This window comes from Ochotona princeps, chromosome 5 (genome assembly GCF_030435755.1).
Source record: "Ochotona princeps isolate mOchPri1 chromosome 5, mOchPri1.hap1, whole genome shotgun sequence".
Classification (NCBI taxonomy): Eukaryota; Metazoa; Chordata; class Mammalia; order Lagomorpha; family Ochotonidae; genus Ochotona; species Ochotona princeps.
In genome coordinates this window covers 19,240,784-19,258,602 of record NC_080836.1, presented here as the reverse complement: position 1 = coordinate 19,258,602, position 17,819 = coordinate 19,240,784, and the positions used below count along the sequence as shown (strand labels likewise).

The window sequence follows — 17,819 nt, the reverse complement described above, 5'->3', positions numbered from 1 at the left end:
AACTGGGTTCCTGCCAGCCACGTGGGAGACTTGCATTAAATCTCCAGCTCCTGGCTTTGCCCCTCTCCCCTTTTCTCTCGGCTCCCCCATCTGCTATGGGGATTTGGAGAATGAACAAGTGAACAGGATCTCTGGATCTCCAATATATAAACGTTAAACAGAAAGAAACGGCAGAAATGAGATAGCCCAACTTCATTCCCATCAGTCCACAGAACGGAGTCAGAAGAGGGAAGGCAGCGGGGGAGCTGTATACATACTGAACTGCCACTGCCTGGTCTCCCAGGCTCCTGCCTAATGGGGGTGTAAGAATGAGGAGATAATAGGGCTGTGACTGGGGAGTTGCATGCAGTCTGACCGATCTGTTATTTCTGTGTTTCTGAACAAGTGCCCAGAGGCAAGGACATAGGCGGCAATTGGCTGGAAAGTCAACCAACGAACAAATGTTATTGCCAACAAGAGGCAATGGCTCTTTTCTTTCTTTCTTTCCCTTTTTGAGGAATGGGGATAATGCGGGGTGGCGAAGTAGGGAGGGGAAGAGGGCCAGCGTGCATCTTACATGTCCAGGCAGCAGCTGGGAACAGCTCTCTGTATAACTTCTGATTAATTGTAAAAGTTCTCAACTAGGAGACAGTGTAGTGGCATCACAAGTTAAGCCGCTGCCTACAATGCTGGCATCCCATAAGGTGGCAAGATCAAGTCCAGGCTGCTCCATTTTATATCCAAATCCCTGCTAATATTCCCAGGAAAGCACCAGAATGACCCAAACACTTAGGTGTCCCAGAAACTCCTGGGTCCTGGCTTTAGCCTGGCCCATTCCTTTCAAACAAAAAAATAAATCGTAAAAAAAAACAGTTCAGAATTAGAATTGGATACCTGTGAAGTTTTGGGATTTTCTTAAGTTTTATTTCATGTGAAAGGCAGAGAGGGAACAAGAGATTTTCCACCTGCTGGAGGGCTACACAGCCAGGGTTGGGCCAGGCTGAAGCCTGGGGCTGGGAATTCCACTGGAGTCTCCCTTGTGGGAGGCAGGGGTCTAGGCATTTGGGTCATTATCCATTGTCTTTCCAGATGCCACAGCATGGAGTTGGATCAGAAGCAGTGTAGCCAGGACTCAAATTGGCCCTGTGACATGCAATATCTGTGTCAGCTGAGCCAGAGGTACCACAGCATTGGCCCCTGTTTTTATTTTAGCTGGTAACTCCATGCTTTAGGTAACTGCTTCTGCAACTCAGGTGCCTAGTCCCTCTGTGGGCACTTTTAAAAAGGAACCACAAGTCAAATAATCTGGCATGGGAAACAGAGTCTGATTTTCATGTAAGACCACACTAAGGTATGCCAAAAAATGATGTAGGTGCCCTCCAAGAATAAAGAACACCATTGGTCCCTATTTTTTGTGCCACAGATACTCCTGGCTTACAGCATGAATGGTGAGAGGGAGAGAGAAGCCACTGTGAGGAATGCCAGGCACCTGTGGCATCCTGAGTACACTCTGGCACCACAGCAAGGAATGACAAACATGAACTCACCTCCATTTCAGTTGTTTGCCAAATGCTCTGTGCTGACTCCCCTCTCACTTTGCTGCAGTTGAACCTGCGCTGTCACAAACCTACCAAGGTGCTTTCAGCAGAAATGCAAGCAGTGCCCACTGAGAGGTCCTGAGTGCAAGGCAGACCCCTCTCCAGGACTCTGCCCAGGGAAGGCTACCATGGAAGCCTGCTCGGCTATGATCCCCTAGCCGGCAGCGGACGAATGCTGAAGTCAACCGAGGCTCCCTGCGGCTGGCTGGCCTCTCAGGAGCTGTCCATCAGCAAGCAGGTGCCTGCCTTGTCACATCTGCAGACGGTGACCTGGTCTTGACCCTGGGTATGCCAGATGCCACTCAGAACATCAAAAGCCACAAGCGCAGGCTGATACAGTGTAAAATGACCTTTTCATGGAGTTCTAATCCCAGTCCAAGCTTTCTCTTTGGTTCTCCCTCAAGAGGGAGACACAAAGTTCAGTGGGAAGGGGAAGACTTCAAAAAGTAGGTATTTATACTGACGGTAAATCAAAGAAATCCCATCATAAATGAGCTTCAGGAAGTCCTGTACGTTTGGTAATCATTCCATCCCAGAAGATAAATAAATGGGATTTTTTTAAAAAGCTGATTTTTTTTTTTCAAGGAGAGAGATAAGGCTTATCCAGAGAGTGAGCAATACAGACATGTTCAGGGAGAGTGAGCCAGAAAGGGAGAAGGGTAAGAGGGGTTACTGCCTTCTGTCCCCAGAGTCTATGGAAAGCAAGAGAGTAAGTGAATGAGGGAGGCCGAGAGCCCAAGCATGAGCGAGACAAAAGAGACGAAGTAAGTGCAAGCAAAGACGGAAAAAACAGCTGATGTTTGTCACAAAAAATGAGTTTGAAAGCCACAGTGGATATTTGAGTGTATGTTTTGAGTCCCGCGCTATTCATGTGTCCTCGTGACAACCTTATATCATGTTAGCACAGATGAGCAAACAGTAACAGGTGTACTGAAGCCACAACAGGAAATGACAATGCTGGACTCAGAGCTTAAGCGCCTTAAAGTACCCTAAGATAGATATTAAGAGTCCAAATATTTTGTTTTCTGGGCCTGATGAAAACAAGCCATGGCTTCAGAGGAAAATAATATTGCAAGGTCAACTAAAGTACTTGTGAGACTCAAGCTACACAGGAGTCTTTATGAAGCTCACGGAAAACGTGCATCATGAAGAAACTAGGCGCAAACTTCAAAATTTGAAGGCACAAAAAATAACTCCATGTTTATCTTTTTTTTTTCCATCTTTCCATCTTTTGAATAACCCTCATATACAGTAGCAGTCCTTTGGTTTCTTGAGCCATATGCATGCGGGACCACACTGTTACTGTCATACACTATGTACTAGAGGACATTTGCCTAACTTCAACAATGATCTTCAAATAGTTGCAAACATCCTAAAGAAAAGCACTACTACTGGAGGTTGGGGGGGGTGTGGTGGGGCAGCAAGTTAAGTCCCTTCCTGCAATTCATACATCCCACATCACAGTGCCTGGGATTGAGTCCCGCCTGTCCTTGGGATCCAGCTTCAAGCTAAGGAGGCTAGAAAGCGGCAGACAATGGCCCAAGGACTTTGGTTCCAACCACCCACAGAGACCTGGAAGGAATTTCCGGCTGTAGCCTGGCCCAGTCCTGGCTATGGCCAGCATTTGGAATGTAAACCAGAGGATGGAAGAGTTTTCTTTTCTATTTCAAATTCTTTCAAATAATTTTTTTATCCTCAAAGAAAAGTACTATTCTAAGAACTTTGGAACCATCTAATTACAAATGATTGCCTATCAGTTTGATATATTCCCTGAATAAATTCCGATCATGGCTAAGGAAACATTGTTAAGCTGGGAGAAAATGAAACATTTCTAACATTCTATAGCTCAATGGGGTAACTATGGCTGCCAACAATTATAGTGTGCGTTTCAAACCAGTTAGCCAACAAAATTTTGAATGTTCCCTACAGCAAGACATGATAAATGTTGAAGGTGACAACTGTGCCAATTATACATTATAGGTATACAATGAAATGTTGCACTGCACCCCATAAATATGTGTGTAACTACTATGTGTCAATTACACACACATTCACACATCATTAGCTTGAGTAACTCATGCAATGACCAACATCATAGAGTGCTCCTACCATAGACTAAGGCCTATAGGTGGATTTCAGGGATCAAAACAACTTCTGCCTTAACAAGCTTAGCAGAAACTGGTCAACAAATGCACTGTTATCCACCAAGTAACCACGTCTTCTTTTAAATTAATAAAAAGCCGAACTGACCTTCCCCTTCAGTTGCACAAGTCTCCTGGAGCTAATTTTTTCCTATCCACACACCTCACCAAACATTGGGTTACACCCATGCCACTAGGTCCCTAAGGGCAAGACACCCAGGACCAGCCACACAGTCAGTCACTACCTGAGTCTTAGTCTGAGCTTGGTCAATTTTTGTCAACACTTTCTATCTCCCAAACACACTGTTACTATTAGTGTGCTTGGTTTTAACAGGAATACATCTGCACTGTACTTTTTTTTCTTTTAGATAATAAAGATATAAGAAAGAAGACGCCCATCAGCTCACCATTGGAAATGACCACTAGCAGTGGGCGCTTCCATTGCTGCTGGATCTCTTATCCTCAGTAGAAAAGACAGATTTAGCTGATCCATATACTGCTATTCATTTCTTGCGATTAGTCAGCACTAAGATTTTTATTTGTTTTACTGTTTTGAGAGAGTGCGAACACACTACCATTTGCTGGCTCACTCTCCACAGGGCCTGGCTGAGCCAAATCCATGAACCCAACAATCTGATTCACATTCTAGCCCCCTCAGGCCTGCCTTAGCAGAAAGCTGGAGGCAGCAGGGGGAGTTGGGTGCAGAACCCAGGCACTCTGACATAAGACATGGATGGAAATGCTTGCTGTCAGAGCTCCTTGTGAAATCCACAGCCTTCTCTTGCTGTCACTCAGCTGGCCAGCAGGGGACCAGAGCCACAGAAAGTTCCCTGGTTCCCAATCTCCTGAGGGCTGGTGTCACCAATTCCCAGGGATAGGAGCCAACATAGCCTTGCAACTGAGTCAGAGTGACAGAGAGCCTTTTTAATCTGTCCACCACAGGGCATTTCAATGTTTCTGATTAACAACTACGGAGATTAATAGGCAGCAGGTATCACCACACTTTCAAAGCTGCTGAAGAGTTTGAAGCATTCTCCACACCACCAGCCCCTTCCTCTCTACCCCTAAGCCCCAATCCACCCTCCATGCTGCCTGACAAGGAATGTGAACACTGTTTGGACATACCTGTGACTGGAGCAATTTCCTGCTAAAAATCTGCCCCTCCTGTGAGTACAACATAGCTCCAGTTGAGGGGTTCCCTGCCTCCCCAGCACTTGTGAGCACCCCTCATGGGTTCTTAGAGATCAAGAAGAGTCCGAACCTTTACCACACATTACAGTCCCTCACGCCTGGACCGAGTGTTCCTGCAGGACAAGGCATACGGCAGGTCCCTGACTGGCAGCTGCCTACTGCATGGAAGGCATTGAGTTAGTGTTTCGTGACTGCTTAGTTAATTGATACAAACTCACTGTCAGAAAACCTACATGACCAGGCCTCGGCAGGCCAGGGTGAAATGACCTCTAGCATCGTGTTCCCTGCATACAAGCTCCATCCTGGGAATTCATCACCAGCTACAGGAGCTTCCTACTCACACACCAGCCTCATCTTCAAGCCCTGCAGAGTCTTAGAGTTCAAAACTCATTGACTGATGGCAAATGAATAGTCTCCTACATAGTGCACAAAGAAGACGTTGGCAAGGAGGGAAACAAACCATAGATGGAAACATGGAAAATGCTGGTGTCATGGGACTCTAATTGCTGCTCTTCATTCAACATTCATCACTTTTACTCTGAGCCAGGCAGTAACCAAACACGCAAGGATGCACATGTAAACAATGGGCTCCCCTTTGTGAAGCATATAGTTTGAAGGGACAGTTTAAGTAAGTGAAGGAACAAGATAGTTCGTGGCTTAGAGACAGAAAGCATGAAAGTAAACTTTGAAGAAGGGAAAGGCTCTGCCATGTATCCTAAATGGTGGCCAGATGCGCAGGCAGAGGACTCGCATGCGGATGGACCTATTACAAAACGAGTAAAGCAAACAATTCCATGTACTATCTAGGCTGTAGGCTCTTAGCTGACGTTCAGCAGGGGTTCAGGAAGTTCCCCCATGCTGCACAGGTCCTCAAAAAGCCAAACATTTCCCAGGCTGGCCTGTGATATAGAAGATGAGCAGACAGCAGGCAAATACTTTGTCATCCCACATTGTGAATGATGGCCAAGGTATTGGCCAAGTACTCAACAAACATACAAACAAAATCAACCTACACAGAATGCTTTGAGATGAGGACCATTTACATCAGTGATATGAACACTGAGGCCATCAGGCAGACACAGTTCAAAGGTTATTCAAACTTCTGTAAGATACAAAAACAGGTTTCGAGGGACAGACCTTTGGAGCAGCAGCTGGGATGTTCACACCCTACATCACAATGCCTGGTTTCAATTCTGCTGCTGCTGCTCCTGGTTGTTTTAGAGGATTTATTTATTCTGAATGTCAGAGTTGAGAGAGAAGTCTTCATTTGCTGGTTCATTCTCCAAATGCAACAGAAAATGTTGCCCCAGGCCAAAGCCAAAAGCCAAGAGTCAGGAGCTTCTTCCAGATCTCCCACAAGACTGGCAGGGCCACAAACACTTGGGCCATCTTTTGCTCATTTTCCCAGGGCAACAGCAGAAGCTGAATAGGAAGTGCAGCAGCTAGGCTAGGAATAGGTTCACATATGGGATGCTGGCATTGCAGATGGTGGCTTCCCCTGTTAGATCACAGCAGCAGCAAACAGCTCCATTTCTGTTTCCTGTTAACGCACACCCCAGGAAGCTCAAGTTCTGAGGTCCTTGCCACCAACATGGGAGTCCTAGGTCTGAGTGAGTTTCGGGCCCTGAATGGACTTGACCCATTCCTGGTGTGAACTAGAAGAAAATCTACTTCCCCTACCACTACTTTGCATTTCAACTATAATGCAGAAATACATAAATGCAAAAATGTAATGTCTGGGACCTGAATGACACCAGGGACCATCTCATAATATCTGCCTACTGCTCCTTTTAGAAAGGAAGCAAAAAATCCAATTAGATCAAGATGGTATATCATGGCCAATGTTTTCACATAACCACGCTCAGTTGTGAAAGTGTGTGGCGCACAGATCATTGCAGCTATCCAAATCTGGGGTAATTCACGGTGCGAGTTATCAATTTGAGTTTTATTTTTCTCTTGTAAATGGCACAGGCAAGCTTACTCTATTTTTCTTTGTGGGTAGATTTTTCCTTTTTTTTTTCCACAGCTATTGAGGCATACTGTATCTTGCCTGCGTGATTTTATTAAAGAGAGGCACGGAGGGGTTTAAAACCAGCAGAGCACACAGTAGAATGCAGAGAATGAAATGACTCAGAGACCCAGAGCCAGGCCAAGGCCAAGTCCATGGCAAGCACAGAGAACTAAACATGGAAGTTAATCCCTTACCAAAAATCACAAAAGCATATTCAAAAGAAACAGCCCCTCAGTGGATTCAGAAGCAGCTCTGAAAATGATGGCTTTGAAATTCGAGTAGAACTAGAAATGAGTTAAGACACCACAGGTAAGGGGGTTGGGAAATATTTAATATTTTCAGGTGTGCTACAACCACGTGTAAACTTACATGTACAGGAGCTATCACGGCTACACTAGGGGCAGGGAGCCACCTCTGCTGGAGGAAGGCTTTCACTGGTTTTCTAAGAGGGTTACCATTCCTACAGTATAATTAGAAAGACAGAGGTGGCCACTGCAATAGTCTTACAGAAAATAGTAACACTGCTTTGAAGGCAACCTGAATGAGGCGCCTGGTAGTGATGGTCTGGGGCCAGGAGATGGAGGAGAGAAAGGGGACTCCAGCCTTGGTGCTTGGACATGACACATGGACAAATGGAAGGCACCACAGCCTTTGAGGCAGGATAGCTTGGACAAGCTGAGCTTCCTTGAACTGGCTCAACTGGCTTTCAGAAGGCCTTAGCCTTTAGGTCTGAAGCCATGTGTGCAAACGGACAAAAGAACAAAACAGGAGCCCAGGCTTAGGAGGAACAGCTCCCAGGAAAAAGCCATCATTCCACTGATGTAGTCAGTGACTTGTGTTGAGCAGCAATTTCAGTCGCTAACCTGAGATACCAAGATCCCAGTGTTGCAGTAAGAACTGGTTGCTCTGCTCCACATCTGGGACTTGGGGTGGGTGGGAAAGTAGGTGGGGCTTCTCCCTCAATGTCCCCCTTTACCTCTGATACATGAAGGAAACAATATGGATATAATAGTCTTACCCACTTCCCTATAGCCCCGTAATTAACTATGTAAAGATTGTCAACAATAAAAAAAAAAAAGAACTGGTTGCTCTACTTTCAATCTATTCCCTGCTAACATAAATTGGAAAGTGGTATAAGGTAGTTCAAGTACTTGGGCCTTTGCTACCCACGTGGGAGACATGGATGGAGTTCTAGGCTCCTGGCTTCAGCTTCAGCCTGGCCCAGCTCTGGTCATGCGGCCATTTGGAAGTCAACCAGTGGATGATGGAAGATCTTTCTTCCTCTCTGTCTCTCTCTGTAACTCTGCCTTTCAAATTATATATGTGTATATATATACATATATACATATAGTTGATATATGTATATTTTTAAAACCCTCTAAATGTAATCCAACAGCCTTAGTGTGTCTGACCTCTACACTTCTGGCAGTTTGGAAGTTTGCAGATATGAATAATTATCCATGCCGGAACATCCAACCATGCCCAGGAAATACGGAGAAGACAGTTCCAGGGAACTGCCCAGATGGGGAATCCAACACTGCAGAAAAACAAGGCTTCTTAACTTGCAGAAATTCCATGAACGAAACAACCTAGAGAAGGAGGGGAAGCTGTCATGTGAGAAATGAACCAGGATTATGTAAGAAAGGAAAGAAGTTCTGCTTTAAGTTGTTTCGTTCCATGACTTCTAAAAATGCAGTTCCAGTACTGGATTTTTGTTTCTCTCCTTCCGGGCAGTCTCAGCTGCACTTGGGCTAGATCCCTAGGCACCAGGTACCTGATGATTTCAGCTGACCAGGACGAAGCGCTCTTTTTGTGGTTGGCACTCTATTAACTAACTTCTCCACACCCAATCTAAAAGTACTCCCTCCAATACATGTGTCGATTATTACTTCAGTTAAACCAGAGCATTTCAAAAAGTTGGTGAAAAATAGGATAAAAAAATAAGCTTATTTGGTGTAATGTTTTTTGAAGTGCACACCATGGATTTTCAAAATTTTCATGGAAAATGTGCACAAGGAAAAAAGTATACCCAATTTCAAAACTTTTTAGACCTAAAGAAGGATTTGCAATTCCATTTCCTGCAAGCATTTTGAAATGGCATCATATACAGACTGCCATTAGCCAACACATGAGTAATTCAAAAATTTCCCGGGAAAACAATCAGTTTATTCTGCCCCCTAGACCCCTCCCCAAAATCTGAAATCCATGCATAGTTTTTTCAACATACCCGTTTTTCATGGACTTTCTGAAGACCTCTCAAAATATCGAGAACTGGTATACTCACTTCTTTAAAAAAAATGAAAAGAAATTGACAAGGAGTGTCTTTTGACACTCGCTTCTTATATTCACGGGCATTGCCCCTCCCCCGAGACAACCAGAACAGCCAAATCTACTAGTCATCCTAGGCAAGGAAACACAGGACTCCAAGTGTTGGCCTGGAACCCTCCCCTTTGCCACTGGGCAAGAAGGGCTTTCTCCAGGGACATTCCCAGGGTCTTGGTGAGGAGCCTCTGCAAAGCAGGGTATAGGTGATTCTATCACAAATTCTCCATCTCAGAGGCCTGTAGCAGGTATCTAACTGCTTCATTTCCCTACTCATTTCCATCTTTCCTCTCTTTAAGACCCCTGGGGATTTTTTCCATCAACTTGTGACTCCACAGCATTTACTAACCACTGCCAATGACTGCCTTCACGCCCTGCTGTGTTCATTCTAGAGGTTCCATTTCTCATTCTTGCTTCTGTTTGCATTTATTAGTCGTGATTTCCCCACGGGTAACAGCTTTTTCTCATCAACCATTTGATTATCTTCAACTACCATTTGCGCTGAGAGTTCAAGATGAAGGCTACCTTCTTTATTTTTCAGTGTCATGAGTTGGTGGCCCAGTCACCTGCAAAGGTGACTCAGTACATTTTATGGGCTACCTTAGGGTTATCAGTTTGGACCTATGAATTCTTTCTTACTGCCTTAACCTCCATCCATTGCTCTTCAGTGTTTTGATGCTCCCATCGCCCTCGTTTTGGATCCTGGGTCTGATTCTATCACAGTGACTGTTCTTGGCAACCTTACCTTTTGACATAACACATCCCATCCTGAACGCTTCCTCCCTCATATCTGGCACTGGCTGCCAAGGAAATGGTTCTCTACAGTGGGCAAAGGCAGTCAAGAAGCCCAGAGTGCTAAGGGCATGCACTGCTTTTACTGAAGAATAAGGTATAATCTTTTTTCAGTTGTTTCCCGGTCAAACTGATGGACAAATGGGTTTTCCTGACATACTTTAAGTACTCTCCATCTCTTCTATATCAGAAATCTTGGTCCCTAACTCCAGTAGTTTTTAAGTGACAATATAAATAATTCACACTATGAACAAAAATGTCAAAACATTCTGGTTGCTTTCACTCATAATGTTATTAGTTGCTGTTGTTTTGCCATAAGGTTCTCTTAAAAAAAATCAGCAAATGTTATCAGTTTTGTGTCTGATTCCTGATGAATTCTTCCTTTATTTTTGAGAATGGGAGAGACAGAGCAACAGAGTACCTGTCCTCTGGTTCAGTCTCCAAGTGCCTGCAATGACCTGGTCTGGGTCAGGCAGAAGCTGGGTGCGCTTACAGGTCTCCCCGGTGGGTGGCAGGCAGGGATCCAGTTGCCCAAGCCACTACTGCAGGGTGCACCTGAGCAAGATGCTGCAACTGGAAGGGAACCAGGATGGGAAACCAGCTACTCTCACAGAGGGCACTTACTTAACTCGTAATTGGTGGGCTCAAGGTCAGCCTCCTTGCTGACTTCTGAGTCACAGGTAGCAAAACTCTCCCCACCCAGGTGAACAGAGGTCAGTTCACGGCTTGACCTTCAGTTGCATTGTAAGCTATGCATTTCTTTCAGTTATGTCCGAAAGAAGGGAAACCCTTCATCCGTGGAGAACACAATCAGTTAGGGGGACTCTGAATCCAACATTCCTGAAGAGTACTCTGCACTTGCTGGCCAGTCCTTGCCCCTCTTCTCCCCTCGCACACAGGGGGACACCCACATCTACACCGATCATCCAGGCAGTGTGGCAGGGCTACAGTCAACACCAGTATCATTCCATTCCCTCAGTGCAACACAGGCCGCTCTGTGTTCATAACCCATAGGCCACCTAATCCCAGTCTTGGAAAATGACACAGCAAGGTCAGACCACGGGTTAACTCCAACCACACCTCATCATGCAGTCTGCCATCTGTCACCGAATGGGCCGAATATTAGCTTGGCTCCCAGAGACAGGCAGCAATGACAGAGTGATGGAGCTCCAGCAACATGACTATTCACAATATTACAGAGTGCACTGCCAGCATTTTGGGCCAGACACTATGCTTAAGATTGAGGGTTTTTTTTTAATTACTCCCCTCATTAACTGTCCTCTTAATTCTCCCCCTGGTATCTGACACCCAGGCATTTGTCTAGCATGCACACTGTTAAATAATGTGAATCTGAGAAAAAAGGGCACCTTTGAAGGGGCAACCACAAGGCAGGGAAGAACAGGGTCCCTTGGATCTTAACAAAGTACACAGACTCACATCTCAGGGTTGACTCCAGAAACCCCTGCATTAACGTCATGCCGGTTACTTTGGAGAACAGGGATTCTCCAATGTGAGATGTTTAGACTTTGCATGAACTTTCACTTCCAGAGTTGACTGACCTAGTCTCCAAGGTCTACTGATTTAAATGGTAAATCCATTTGAGCCACAAACACTATTCAATGTAGTTTAGCCCCGAGTCCACAGTTACTCATTTAGCTGCCCGGCTGGGGGCAGGAGAGAGAGTTCCTTAGAGCTTTACAGTGGGGTTGGGTAGCTCTGCACCACCACCACCAAACACAGCAGAATAAAACAAAAACTGTTGTTCACAAATGACAACAAGTCACCACAAACTTTGGAGAGTTTAATGTTTAACTGATCAAGGTTTAGCTGCTTGGAAAAGGAATTCACAAGATCTCCGTCTTGTAAATAATGCAGGGACCTAACCAGCATCTGAGCTGAGCACTTGTCAACCCACGGTCTTGCCCCAAATGTATTCCCAGTGGTATCCAGACTGAACATCTTTTCTCCAGAACACTCCAACGCTCTTCACTACTATTTCTAAAGTTTTTCAATTCCAATTAAAATGAAAATGAAAACCCTCAGCTACTCCCCTAGAAGAGGCTCAATAAGACACTCAAGTAGCATAGGTTCCTGGCATGGAATCACCACCATAGATGGCCAGGGGCGTGAGCCCTTCCATCCACAGGCAGCAGCACCCTGGGATACAGAAGCAGCAGATACTCACGGAACATGGTGTAAAACTGCTGAGGGTTCAGATTCCACTTTCCCCAGGGGGTCTTGTGGCCTTTGGACTGGGCGTAATTAGCGTGATTGAACTCTGGTTCAGTACCAAAGGAATCCAGGACTCTGAGCATGCACCTGAAAGAAAGAAGCAAGCACTTGGGTACAGTTCAAAGTCAAGCTTTTCAGCCTGTACTTCAGGATCTACTAAAACAGATGAACATTTTTCATCAGAAATGTTACTGGGCAAGACTGTGGAGGTGTTAGAGTATCTTGTACACCAAATGCCTACACGTGTGACGGCACAGCCAGAGCCATGTCACACAGTACACAATCGGCTCCAGATGTGTGGACATAGAGGACTGCTGAAAGAGAAGTCCAAGAGGTAATTTCCTGAATGCTGCTACTCAGGGTGCCACGTTCACGGCTCAGCAATTTGCACCTAGCCAGGGCTGAGCTGAGAGCAAGTGCCTGATCGACAGTTACTTAAGAAACCAAAACCTGCCATCTCTTCAGGGCTCCTGCTCACAGCACAGGAGCTGTACTATCTCTGAAAGTCATCATCTGACATTCACAGCAGTTAATGAGAGCCTTGGGTTTTGGTGAAGTTTACACTATGGTTTGATCAAATTTTCCTAAAGCTCGTGTTTAAAACTTAATCCCAAAACTCTTACGGGGGGATAGTATTTCAAGGAGCAGCCTTGAAAATCATTAGCATTCGATGAGGTTGTGCGAGGGAGGCTCCTCAGAGTGCGATGAGTGGCTTTCTAAGAAGAGACAGATTTGAGCTGGTACACCTGCCATGTCCAACCAGTTGATGCCTTGTGCTCTTACGATCAGATACAGACCTTTGATCTTGGACTTCTCAGCTTCTAGTACCATTAGAAATGAATTTCTTTTCATTATCCATTACTCGGACTAAAGCAATCTGTTATACCCAAACAAAATGGACTAAGACACTTCAGATTTTTACAGCTGGAAAATAACAGAGACTCCCTGCTTTTTTCTTAGCATTTAAAGAAGCTGCTTCCTCTGGTTTTTCTCCCTTGGGATGCCTCTCTGTCCTGTCAGAGTGCCAGTTCCAGTCCTAGCTTTTGCGCTTCTAATCCAACTTCCTGCCCATGCACCCTGAGAGGCAGCAGAGGATGGCTCAGACACTTGAGTTCCTGCCACCCAACTGGGACAACCAGACACAGCTCTAGAGTTCTGAGCTTCTGGTTCTGGTGTGGTCCATTCCTGTCTTTTGTGGGCACTGGCAAGTAAGCTAGCAGATAGTTGATTTCTCTTTCTTTCTGTTGCTCTTTCAAATAAGCACACATTTAAAAAACAAATAAATGCATCTGAGGGTAGCCATGCCCCGCTGCTGTTGCATCATCAATGGATGACTGCACAGCTGAGAGTGAAGCTGACTGTCCCAGCAGCATGGCTTGCAAAGTCTAAAGCATGTGCTGGCTGGTCCTGCAGACAGAAAAACAAAAACAACAAAAACAAATCCTCAGTGTACCAAGAGCCATCAACCAGGAGAAAGGAAAGTACACTGAGACAAAATGTAATGATTTTGGTCGCACTGATTTCATGCTGATGCCTAGTAGGTACATGGTGGCCAATGAAGGCAGCTCTGATGCTGTGGTTACACAACTTTCTTTCACTGGGCTCATAAGCATGCAAAGTGCAGCCTTTGCCCTTGAATCAGAAGATGGACAGTAGCAACCTTTAAGAATCTACTTCAGGGCTCGGCAGCGTGGCCTAGTGGCTAAGGTCCTCGCCTTGATCCCATATGGCCGCTGGTTCTAGTCCCAGCAGCTCCACTTCCTCTCTATCTCTCCTCCTCTCAGTATATCTGACTTTGTAATGAAAAGAAAATAAATCTTTAAAAAAAAAAAAAGAATCTACTTCAGTGTCACCCTCCCTTTCCCCAACATTCATCGTGCTTTTTACTGTCCCCTTCAAAAACAAAACAAAACAAAACAAAACAAAAAAACTCACAAGTCTAAACATCCAGATTGGGTTGTCTGAGAAGCATAATCAAAATTGCAATGTGTGTGTGTGTGTGTTAATTTTCTTATCTGAGATCATCTCCATTCATCCAGGGAAGGAAGAGAGATAAAGCCAAGATGCTAACAGTGAAAGACAAAACTGATGGCAGAAAAATTTTCCTTGCGCAGCTCTTAGAGAGAATACACTCTGATCATGGTGGCAAGTTTTGCAATGTCTGTTAAGGACACAGCTTCAGCCTGACAACCAATAGAAATGGACAGAAATGGGAGTTTGCAGTCAGGAAAAACTGTGAGGGATCTGAGGAGCTCTATGATGCCTGACATCCCTTGTCTTTGAATAGCTTAAAACATCACCTACTCCTTAATAAACACTCCCTTTAAAATTTATTAATTTATTTGAAAGGCACAGCAACAAAATGGGAGACAGATAGTCCATTCACTGGTTCACCCCTCAAATGCCTGCAACAGTTGTGGTTGAACCAGGTTAAAGCTGGGTGTCAGTAGCTGTAATCCAGGTCTCCCAAAGGGGTGGCAGATGCCCCAGTCCTTGGTTCATCATTCACTGCATTAGCAGAGAGCTGGACTGGAAGTACAGAAACTTGGATTCGAGCATCCTTCCGCGGTGGGATACAGATATCCCAAGTGATAGCTTCATCTGTTGTGCTACAATGTCTGTCCCTGTTTCCTTTTTTTAGCTTATATGTTTTATTTTAAAAGTGGGATGTGAAAGGAACTGGTTGAACCAATATATCCTCTCTGGAGAAGGACAATTAGTAAAAGCTGGGATGTGTACAAGGTCACTGTGGAAGGAAGGACAGAAAAGCAGAACACTCACCCTCCAGAGGCTGGACATGGCTTGGCTCCTGTTAGCTGGGATTCACCAGCACTTCCCAAGTCAAGGATTTACTAGTGTGCTCTATAGAGGAGCACACAATGGAGAAAAGGGCTGTCCTGGCCCCAAGAAGCCTAGCCGTAAAGGCCTTGGCTTTGTCCATATGCTTGCAAGTGACCAAGTCTATATGTCTTGCTAGCTATGACCAGAACCATGGTTTTCACTCATTTTATGGTTTTCAGTTTTACATGGACAGTTAAACTCTAAACAACATAGCTGCCAGCTTGGGGCCCAGATGCTCAAAGCAACTGGCCTTTCTGGCACGGGGACTTCCAGAACATTCTATCTGCTGGGAGGAACACAATCTCAAGACCAGGGCTCACAGGCCTTCAGCCAGAACCTACTTTCTAGTTTGAAGTTGGATGTCAAACATGGTATGTCTGAAAATTCTTACTTCTTAAAGTATAACAATACCTAAAAATGTTCATGGAAAATCAAATTGAAGAAATCTGGGGCATGGATTTAGTACTGTGATTAAGCTCGTGGTTAAGATGCCCAGATCTGAGGGCATAAAAGCTCCTTTCCCTATTCTGAGGGGCCACAGGTAATGGCTCAGCCAGCTGGGTCCCAGGCACATGTGGAAGATCTGGACTAAGTTGCCAACTTCTGACTTTGGCCTTTGCAGGCATTTGGGGAATGAACTACTGGATGGAAAATTTGTCTCACTGTTTCTCAAATCAATGAAATAAGCAAGTCAAACTTTAAAAGTTTAAAAATGAGCACCTTATTTAAAAATAAACACCTTATTTTGGTGTAAAAATTATGAAACTTGTAAGCTTTATTATAAAAAGCTTTTCCCATGAATTTAATATGTAAGAAAGAGAACTAGAGTGGGAGAGAAAGAAAGAGGAAAAGAGGAAGAGAATCTTCAACCCACTAACTCACTTTCAAAATGGCTGCAACAGCCAGAACTGAGCGCATCTGAAGCCAGGAGCCTGGAGGTTTTTCTAGGTCTCCCACATGGGTGAAGAAGCCCAAGGACTTGAGCCATACTCTGATGCTTTCCCAGGTCATAAGCAGGGAGCTGGATCAGAAGTGGTGCTGCTGGGACAGGAATCAGTGCCCATATGGGACTCCAGCACCATGTTTGGAGGCCTAGCCTTCTACACCATGGCCTCAGCCACAACAACTTCTAATTGCCCAAGAAAAAAAAGCTTGAAACTTGGTAGATGGGTTCCTTGGCCTTGTCTTGGCTTCATCCCAGCACAAAGACAGCAGGGCTGCAGCACCAACAGACCTTGTGCCAGCTGATTCCACTATGGTAGGATGTTTAGCCAAGATAGGCTGACTAACAGGAAACTCTTCCAGAGCCTTTGCTTGCAACAAGAATCAAATACATGTCAACAGTGACTGTTTTAATCATGACCATGTTCTCTTTAATTGACCTAAACGCTACCACTGAGATTATTTCCCCAATCTAAACAGCCTGAATGGTGAGTATACGAGACTACTGGAAGGCCCATACTGCCCAGCTACCTCTGTACACTAATCAGGTGCCTGCCATTTAAAAAATGCCACAAAACAGCTCTGTCATTCTTTAGTGGTGAAACTAAAAAACAAGAAGAAAATGTTTTTGATATGGCTTATTAGCCAAGAAGAAAGATAGTTACCTTCTACATGACTTAGAACAAACATGATAGCTCATGGTTCATGAAGATTTAAACACAATGACAAACCAAGCACAGGAAAAAAATGTCTGAGGTCAGAAGTAGATTGCTATCCTGGCGTGAGATGAATCTTGAAGTTGGCTTTTCTTATGAAACTATAACCAAAGGAAAACAGCATAGTCCTTATCACATCAATGTCTTTAATGCTTTTTCTTGAGCTATGAGTCTCTCACTGCCAAGTGAGAAAATTCTGGCTGCTGAAATTAGATCTCAGAGAATTCAGACAATGGCTATTTCCTCCTCCCATTGCACTCGTGGTTTTAAGATTTTAAAAAGATTTATTTATTTACTGGAAAGTCACAGAGAGTGAGAAGCAGCATGAGCGCTCACTTAGGAAGTTGTTGCAAACAGTAACTCAACCCATCAGATCAATGGGTCTGTGTGTAACCATTTATGTTTTACGTTATTAAAATATGATCTTTGTTTAGATGGTCTCACCTTGAAAATAATGTTTTCTAGGCCCCTGGGAAAAGCCACTATCAATTCCACCAAACAAAGGATAACCGAAACAAGATGACACAACAGTTCTTTAAAAAGCACAATTAGCCAGGGTGCTGGCTAATCCTCCAAGTGCCAGTATCCCATATGGCTGCTGCTTTGTATTCCGGTTGACCAGCTCTCTGCTTGTGGCCTGGAAAAGGAGTGGTAGATGGCCCAAAGCTTGGATTCTGCACCTGCATGGGAGACCCAGAGGAAGCTTCCGACTTTTGGCTTTGGATAGACTCAGTTCTGGCTGTTGTAGCCATTTGGGGAGTGAATCAGCAGATGGAGGATCTTTCAGTTATTTCCTTCTCTCTGTAAATCTGCCTTTCCAATAAAAATAAGCCTCTAAAGAAATAAAAAGTATAGGATCTGGTGCAGTAGCCTGGTGGCTAAAATCCTTTCCTTGCACACACTGGGATCCACACACTGGCAACAGTTCTTGTCCTGGATGCTCCACTTTGCCATTCAGCTTCCTGCTTAAGGCCTGGAAAAGCAGTTGAGGACAGGCCAAAGCCTTGGGGCCCTGCACCCACGTGAAAGATCCAAAAGAAGCTCCTGCTGGCTT

The 17,819-nt window shown here is 44.8% G+C and overlaps 1 protein-coding gene across 5 annotated transcripts in view; it reads right to left on the bottom strand.

Moving 5' to 3' along the window:
• MGAT5 (alpha-1,6-mannosylglycoprotein 6-beta-N-acetylglucosaminyltransferase) overlaps positions 1-17,819 on the bottom strand; it is a 340,039-nt gene that overhangs the window by 80,220 nt on the left and 242,000 nt on the right. For all 5 annotated transcript variants that reach the window (XM_058664413.1, XM_058664415.1, XM_058664414.1 and 2 more), the window contains one exon: positions 12,220-12,353. In XM_058664413.1, coding sequence (XP_058520396.1) covers positions 12,220-12,353 — 134 coding nt within the window. The remainder of the gene's footprint in view (positions 1-12,219; positions 12,354-17,819) is intronic.